We start from the raw sequence: 8,401 nt of genomic DNA on the forward strand, positions 1-8,401 counted from the left end.
ATTAGAAAAAAAATCCAGCTTACTTTTTTTACAGAATCTCTAAAGATTTTTTTCAAAATCCTGGGCAAATTTAATGAATCTTCAAAGGAAATTCTTCTAAATTTTCAATGGAAATTTTTTTTCGTTTTTCAAAAAAATCTTAGAAATTTTCAGCAGTTTTTTTTAATTTCCAAAAGAAATTATTTGGAGTATACCAAAATATTTCCGATGGAAATTCCTAAGATTTTCCAGTAGAAAATCGAAAAAAAGTTCATCTTAAACACCAATAATGAATTTCCCGAGGATATTTCGATGTTTTTACAAGTGGAAATAACGAAAAAAATTGCACTTTTGTAGTACTTGTGAAGGTTGTACTTTAGAAGCAATTCCAATAGGAATTCCTTAGAAAATTAAATCAAAATTTAAAAGATTTTCTGATGTGAAAATTCCTTAAAATTTTTAAGTCATTTCTTGTGCTTCTTTGCATGGTAAAGATTTAAAGCAATGTTTAGCTGAAACTACAAAGAAATCAAAAGGACTTTCTGAAGAAGAATGAATTTCCCATGAAATTTTCGAAGAATTTATGGTGCAAATTAAAAAAAACACGAACCTTGAGAATTCTAAAGATTTATTCTTTGAAAATCCAAAGTATTTTTTGAAGATAATCCATAGACTCTTCCGTGGAAATTCTAAATAATGCCTCGAATAAAAAAAAATATTTGGAAAATTTAAAAAATGTGATAGAATTCACAAAGAGCGTAAAAAATTTCATTTCAAAATTCCAAATTTGAAAACAAAAATCCAAAAACAAAAAATCAACGGTAATATCAAAGTGTTTCATGTGCCATTGGCTATTTAATTTCTCATGAAAATTCAGAAGATTTTTTCTTGAAAAATTTAGAAGTCTTCTTCTTCTTCTATGGCTCCATATTCCAACTGGAAGTTGGTCTGCTTTTCAACTTAGTTTATTCTATTAGCATTTCCTCAGTTATAAATTGAAAGTTTTAAATGCCAGCAATTGTACGATTATATATCTTGTGTAGCAAGTACGAAGGATACATTATACCTAGGGTGTCGACAATGTTTGACACCCGAAAACATCCTAGACAGGAACGAGAATCGAACTCGTCATCTCCGGATTGGCAATCCTATGCCTTTGCTCGTAAGGCTAACTGGAGACTGAACATTTTGAAGTGCACTCCTAAAATGTTCGAAAAACTTATTTTGGAAATGAAATAGAATTTCTGGTGAAGATTCGGAAGAACTTGTCGAAGAAATTCATTAGAATGTAAAAAAAATATGAAAATATGAACATTTTTTTCCACCGAAAATTATTTGTATTTCCCACGAGACTGTTTTGAATTTTCAGACAGAATTCACATGGAATTTTTTTCGGCATTTACACTGGCGATGTTTTGTTTTTTTTTTCATGACCAATTTGTAGCAAAATTTACAAGCAAAATTTTCCAGAGAGAATTGTTCAAAAAACATTCTGAATGCTAGCACTTTATCAGGATTGTATGAAGTAAGGTCAAAGTTTTTACAGGAAATTTTTTTACTGGATTTTTCCTGAATATCCACAAGACATTCTTTTGAAGATTTTTCTTGAATTATTGTAAAAACATGAACAGTTTTCAAAATTGTAGCTGTAGTCCGCCGATGCAAAAGTGTCGGCGGCGTGATGCCAAAACCATCTGCGGCGGATTTAAAAAAAATTTTCATTTTTCTTTCCCAATTTTTTTGGTGAAAATTGAGACTGAAACGCAACCTGCTTTTTCGTTTATTTTTTTTTATGGAAATAGGATCTAAAGCTAAGTTGGCCAAATAACTCAGATATGCATCGGCGTTGCGACCGACGCTGCGTTACCGGGTTTTCTCGATGCTTAATGCTAAATTCTTTTTAACACTGAGTTGAAAAGACGCTACGTGGGCATCGGTTCTAAGATGCGCTTTGCGTTTAATGATTAAATCAATTAATTTGATGATTTGTATTTTTTACACCGCTATTGTTATTTACCAAAAATTTTCGTGTTAAAAAAAACCACGTGGTTCGAGAGCAACACCCCCCTCCCCCCATATGGCTTATCGTGGTCATTTTCCAAAACCCCCCTCCCCCTATATGACCACGTGGTTTCTGGACGGCCCCTAATGATTGAATGCATTTAGATCATTTAAATTGGTTTTACAATAATTTGAACATGAACTATCGATTTTTCCTTTTCCACTTCCCCCAGTGTACCTTATATGAATCATCGACATTGATTTGATATGCAGAAGCTTGCTTCATAAAGACCACATGATCGATTGAAATCTAAGTACGTACTATTGCCCCACTCTACTCTACCATGTTTTCTAATATCCTTTTGGCCGAAACTTGTTTGACTGAATATACTATTTGGCCGAACAGACCATTAGTCCGAAAGTCATTTGGCCGAATAGGACAATTGGCCGAATGGAACATTTACTCGAATAGGACATAGGATAGTGGAATGTCTCACTTCTCACTCCGCATTTCTCACTTCTCACTGCAAAAAGTAAGTAGTACGAAGTAAGAAGTGAAGGTCTTACTACTCACTCTCACTCCTCATTTCTTACTTCTCACTGTAAAAAGTGAGAAATTAGAAGTGAGTAGTGAGGCGTCTCACTTCTCACTTCGCACTACTCACTTTCCGCAATGAGAAATGAGAAATGACACGATTTACTTCTCACGTCTCACTGTGAAAAGTGAGAAGCGGGAAGTGAATAGAGAAACGCCTTACTACTCACTTCGCGCTCCGTCCTATTTACAGTGAGAAGCGGAACGTCTCAATTCTTACTCCTCCTTTCTTTTTCCTCATTGTAGAAAGTGAGTAGTGAGAAGTGAGACGTCTCACTTCTCACTTCGCACTACTCTTTTTTCAACAGCGAGAAGTGAGAAGTGAAACGTTTCACTTCTCACTCCTCACTGTAAAAAGTGAGTAGTGCAAAGTGAGAAAGTGAGGTTTCTCACTACTCTTTTTTCACTTTTCCAGTGAGAAGTATGAAATGAGGAGTAAAAATTGCGACGACACGCTTCTCACTCATAATTTCGCACTTCTCACTGTAAGAAGTAAGATGTGGGAAATAAGTAGAAAGACCTCTCACTTCTCACACATCATTCCTCACTTTTCAAATAACCTATTCGGCCAAATGTCCGACACGGCAAATGACATGTTCGGTAAAATGACTTATTCATCCAAATGATGAGCAGGCCAAGTTCAGTAGAACTACAGAGCCATTGAAGAAGAAAAAACCCTGATTTATCCACCTAGCGGTGATGTTGTCTTTCCCGTGCATATAAAAAATAGTATTTTGGCCATTATGTCCAAGCCCATAGTTCGATCTGTCCAATTTTCAATAGGAAACAATGGGACAAAATTCTGCGTCGAATGCAATTTGTTGCAAGATTTTTCTATATAAAGTATATTTTGACCATAACTATAGAGTCCATAGTCCGATCTCGCCAATTTTTAATAGGAAACAATGTTGAATGCAACTTGTTGCAAGCAAATCGGTTAAGGATAAGTGTCTGAAAAATAAGTGACTATTTTGCCACATTTTGTTGGGTGGGTGCGCACAGACACACTCATACATACACACAGACATCACCTCAATTCGTGGAGCTGAGTCGATCCGTATACAACACTATGGGTCTCCAGGCCTTCTATAAAAAGTTTGTTTTTCAAGCGATCGTGGCCTTTACGTATAAGGTACACTGGGGGAAGCGGAAAAAGGTGGTAAGTGTAAAAATTGATTGGAAAAATTGGAAATGTACATAGGGTATCTGATCCATTATTAATAACATGCTCCTATATCAATAACATTCGCAGAACAGGCAATTTAGGCTCAATTTGTGTCGTGTTTTGTTGTTATCCGGCGTGCTCACTGCTGAAAAAAATCACAAAAATGAGAAATAAAACAATTTGCGCACCGATTCTTTGTTTTCGAATGGTATTGATTTGGGTACATGGTATGAATTCAAGGAGCAGTTCCCCTACTTTTATTGCATTTAGATCTTATGAACTGGTTTTACAATAATGTAAACATGAACTTTCGATTTTGCTTTTTCACTTCTCGCAGTGTACCTAACTTAGTATACGAGAAATTTAAAAAAGAAGCTAAGCCGAAATTACCTAAACCGAAAACCCTACCCCGTCCGTCCAGAATAAAGCAATGTACATCTCTGAGTCACCACACCACGAGTATTTTGGGCTATGTTCCTTCCCAAATAACTGTTAATGATAAGAAGATATACATTATAAAAATACCATACTTCAGAATTGCGGCTCCGCAAAGTATCACACATGACTGAGCCTAGAATATAAATTAAATGACTTAAAAAACAAATTAGCAAACATATAAAAACAACATTGTTTGATCTCTAACGGTTTTGCGGACCATGATTTTCCATACGAGATGGCAATAAAACAAGTATTAAGCCTCAATGTCACTAGGGAAATATTAATGTAAACAGGAAATCAAATACATGGAAGAACTATCAGTTTTTACCGTTGTATCTCAAACCACGCATAAAGCAGAAACGCAACCGCTAACAAATTGCTAATCACTCTGCATAAAATAAATAAGAAATCAAGAAACCAAATTGAAAACTTACTCAGGGTGAAAGTGGCGTTTTAGATCCAACGAACTGAAATTAGCGCAAATAGTCTGTTTACAACTAAAGTAACTGGGGTCAACCACAGTATACTGAGCAGCGAGTCAGCAATAGTCTTATTTGGAAAGGTAACGTTAATAACAGGATAGTGAGTAACGATGTCAGTGATGTAATGCTTTATTATGAGTTGTATATGACTAATGTTTAAATTTTAAATTAGAATGGTTTAACACTTTTAAATTGACATTAAGGTGATGCATAGCTGGACACACCTGTATATTAACTCATATCTACTTATTATCACCCAAATATACATTTTGGTTCAACCACAACTAATGTGAAAAAAAAACGGATGGTAAAGTATGGACGAATATAAATACTTTGTCCATCTATCCGATCTCCTCATATCACAATGGCCATGGCTGGAGAAGTGAAAAACTATTTTCAAGCTACAATGTTTGTCATCGGTTCGTTTCACCTTGTCCTTAAAGTTATACATTTATAGTCTAGCCGTGATTCATAATTCACAGAGCTGTTGAAACCAACGAATTACAAGTTTTAAAGCACGCTTAACAGGAGTGACTTGCATGGCGAAAGGTATCTGTAGTTAAGATTCTTAAAACTTTTATAAAAAAAATATAATCACTCGGGAAAACTTGATATTTTGAGGAAATTCTCTTGAATGCTCATCGCAATACAGATTTCCGGGTTGTATAATTCTTAGCTGCTTGCCTCGCATAGAAGTTGGCTCCATGCGGAGACAGTGGTGAGTAGGAAACCAGTCTTCGATAGACTACACGATTGTCACTTGTGGTAGAGTTGGTAGAATGTAATAAAAAAAAGCCTTAATTCGAAAATGGTGATGCTTTTACATAGTACATCCAAACTAACATTTACTCCCACAATCACATGACACAGAAGAAGCAATCAAGTAGATAATGACGAAAATTGTGGCATAGATCATTCGCATTCTATTACTTCAAGTTTCATTCGTACTTTTATTAATAACAATATCTTTGGTAAGTTACATATCTGTTTCGTGACTTTTTTTTCTTTGCTCTCATCGCAACCCCTCACTGGAACATTCACATTGTCGCCCACCAGCTTAGTATTTTTAAGCACTTATTAACATTATTAACTGTGAGGTTTCTAAGTCAAGTTTACCATTTTTGCATTCGTATATCCTGAGGCTAACACGATGATACTTTTTTGTCCAGGAGAATTCGCAACCAGGAGTTAAACCCTTTGCTTTGCAACCGCGCTTCTATTCGCTAGGCTAAGAAGGACCCCGCGCCTCATCAAGATCTTTATAAATCCCCGTCACCGAAAGTTTCGTACATCCAAAATATTTGTTATGTAGATATTGAAAGAAATTTTTAATTGATAAAAGTAATGTCATCTAACAATAATAATAAATAATGATTATCGGAAATTGGATAACTAGCTGTTTATTGTATTATTGAGAGCCACAATCGAACATCCACCTCGAAAATGACGACAACAAACCTTCAATTGGTAGAGAGCGAAAGCTTTTTTTAAATATTTGTTTATAATGAATTACATTTACTGGCACTAATTATTAATAACTTACTAAAGACAAAAAAAAATCAAATGACAAAAATGACACTTTTTGAAAGAAAAACAAAACGAGTAAAATTTAAAGAAAATCATCACCGAATGCAACTGCTATAGAACCGTGTCGTGATTTCAAGAATAGGCCTAAATTAAATTGTATAGCTGAGAAAGGACTGTCTTTTGATCTACGTCAAATGGTGAGGGTTTGAATACTTTCCTAGCGCAAGGTCTATAAGCGAAAACCCACAGGAAGGGTACAGTGAATTGCATATCACCTTGTTCCTACCTATCCGATGAGCCTCGTCGTAGGTTCGGGTCTCGTTGTGCTCAGAGGACAACACTTTAGATTTTGGAAAACTGAACATCGTTCGTAGTATCTCCGTGATCATGTTTGATCCTTTCTTCCCGAATGATTGCTTACTTTCGCACAGCGCTCGTAAAACGCACTCCCGGCCATTGTAGCCCATGCTGGAAAAGAAACAAAGTTAGTGTTTGACAACACTCCTGCTGTAAAAATCATGAAAACTTACTCATTCATGGCGACCTCTAATTTGTAATACAAATCACGTCGATGTCTTCGCTGTGCAACTGGTTTGGATTCCATCAGCTCGTCTTGGAAACTTATCGTTTGGTTGGGTAAATTGTATGCAACTCCCCAATTCAGAGCCCAACTGAACATATTATAATTTGGATTTCCATAGATACCAATGCCCATACAGACAGCCATCTATTTGTATAATATCGTGTTAATGTTAGAATATTTGGGCATGTAGCATATCTTACCGAAAAACTTGAACCCTCGGGGAACACAAGGAACCTTTTGCGACGAGATAATATTTTGGTTGAACTTGTCCCAGTCGGAATAGTTGAAGCAGCTTTGTTCACATCTCTCAAAGACCTCATGTCGTTATTGGTCGATTCACATATCAAACAATGTTGAGCCAAAATTGAACACAGCACTAGAAAATGTAGGCACCACTTCAAAAAATCAATTAATAATTAAATAATTAAAAACAAGATTAAAACTTTCTCACCATTATAGGATGTATCAAATATATCAAAGCTTGAACTGCCTATACAAGAAAAACAAACTAATCGCTTCGGCATCAGAACTGAAACCTCCGTCTGATTGGGAAAAATCATTGCCCTATATAAACGATTGCTGGTATATTCCCTAGCATGGATCACCTCTGGAGCATGAAGGCATTAATCAATTCCACATTGGATGGTGTCCATGTAAAACTATGACAAAAAGAATGGAAAATTTGGTTAAAAATATTCTGATACGTCAAAAAAAACATATTTTCTCTCCATTTTTAGTTTATTGGTGCCATTTGTTTACAGTAATAATTATTATTCGTGTATACAGAAACTCAACATAAATATATTTTATAAAATTAAATGTTTGGATTAGATAAACTATATGAAATAATTTGTCTAAAATTTAAAGATTAATCAAAATGAAAAAAAATAAATCGTTATATACATTTTTTGAATAATGAATACCTTAAAAACACAAAAAATAATTTTACAAAATTATTCCAAAATGAAAAGCTATTTCATTCATGACTCGACCATTGTTGGGCATTCGTCAGAGGCATTTTAAACTGTATCAGTGATAGTGACTCGTAGGAAAAAAATTTGCAATCGTTTATTACTACTGGAAGCCGAAATGAGGACAGTGATAAAAGTGGATTAAAACAAGATTCTACCAGTGAAAACAGTTCTCTGGTAAAGTCTACCTCTCTGACACAATGACTGCGAGCCTTGCAGGTGATACATCGTAGAAGAACAACAGAATGCTGCGGAAATCAAGTTAAAGTTTGAAAGATTTTTTTATGATGGAGATACGTACTTTTGTTCCAGACATTCGCAGGTGCATTAAATTAGTGAATAAAGTGTTCATGAAACATCAAGAAATGTCAGCATCCATCAGTAGTACAGATTACTGATTATGTAATCGCTGTTCACCAAATTCGCAGCCTACATAGCTGTAAGTATAAAAGATTGTTACGGCTTTCTAAAACTAATAGTGTCTGCATGATAAGCTAACAAAAATAACGCATAAGAAAGGTGAAAAATGTCACTTTTGGGAGGAAACGTCGTATTGTATAATTTGATTTACATATATTAGATTCGTCTACATAAAAAAGTAAAAAAATGATTTTCATATTTTGACGCTCCTTTCTAACCTTTATAACCCATTGTGTAGTT

The 8,401-nt window shown here is 34.9% G+C and overlaps 1 protein-coding gene across 2 annotated transcripts; it reads right to left on the minus strand.

The window, feature by feature from the left end:
• Nucleotides 1-6,052: 6,052 nt before the first annotated feature.
• LOC134227405 (uncharacterized) lies at nt 6,053-8,181 on the minus strand. Of its 2 annotated transcripts, XM_062708842.1 has the most exons (5): nt 8,043-8,181; nt 7,222-7,429; nt 6,971-7,146; nt 6,718-6,914; nt 6,053-6,655 (listed from the first exon to the last, which is right to left on the minus strand). In XM_062708842.1, exons 2-5 carry the CDS (start codon nt 7,328-7,330, stop codon nt 6,373-6,375), a joined length of 765 nt encoding a protein of 254 aa, XP_062564826.1. In that variant the 5' UTR covers nt 7,331-7,429; nt 8,043-8,181; the 3' UTR covers nt 6,053-6,372. The 2 variants fall into 2 exon arrangements, with proteins under 2 accessions (XP_062564826.1, XP_062564827.1); XM_062708843.1 differs by lacking the exon at nt 8,043-8,181 and having other exon boundaries at nt 6,971-7,165; nt 7,222-7,352.
• Nucleotides 8,182-8,401: the final 220 nt, after the last annotated feature.

Source organism: Armigeres subalbatus, chromosome 3 (assembly GCF_024139115.2).
Source record: "Armigeres subalbatus isolate Guangzhou_Male chromosome 3, GZ_Asu_2, whole genome shotgun sequence".
NCBI classification, from domain to species: domain Eukaryota; kingdom Metazoa; phylum Arthropoda; class Insecta; order Diptera; family Culicidae; genus Armigeres; species Armigeres subalbatus.

Excerpts from the sequence above, each read along its gene's own strand:
- LOC134227405 (XM_062708842.1), bottom strand. The coding sequence starts at position 7,330 with ATGATTTTTCCCAATCAGACGGAGGTTTCAGTTCTGATGCCGAAGCGA. Across the intron at positions 7,147-7,221 it reads ATTTGATACATCCTATAATG|TGCTGTGTTCAATTTTGGCT; the intron begins GTGAGAAAGTTT and ends TACATTTTCTAG. Across the intron at positions 6,656-6,717 it reads TTAGAGGTCGCCATGAATGA|CATGGGCTACAATGGCCGGG; the intron begins GTAAGTTTTCAT and ends TTTCTTTTCCAG.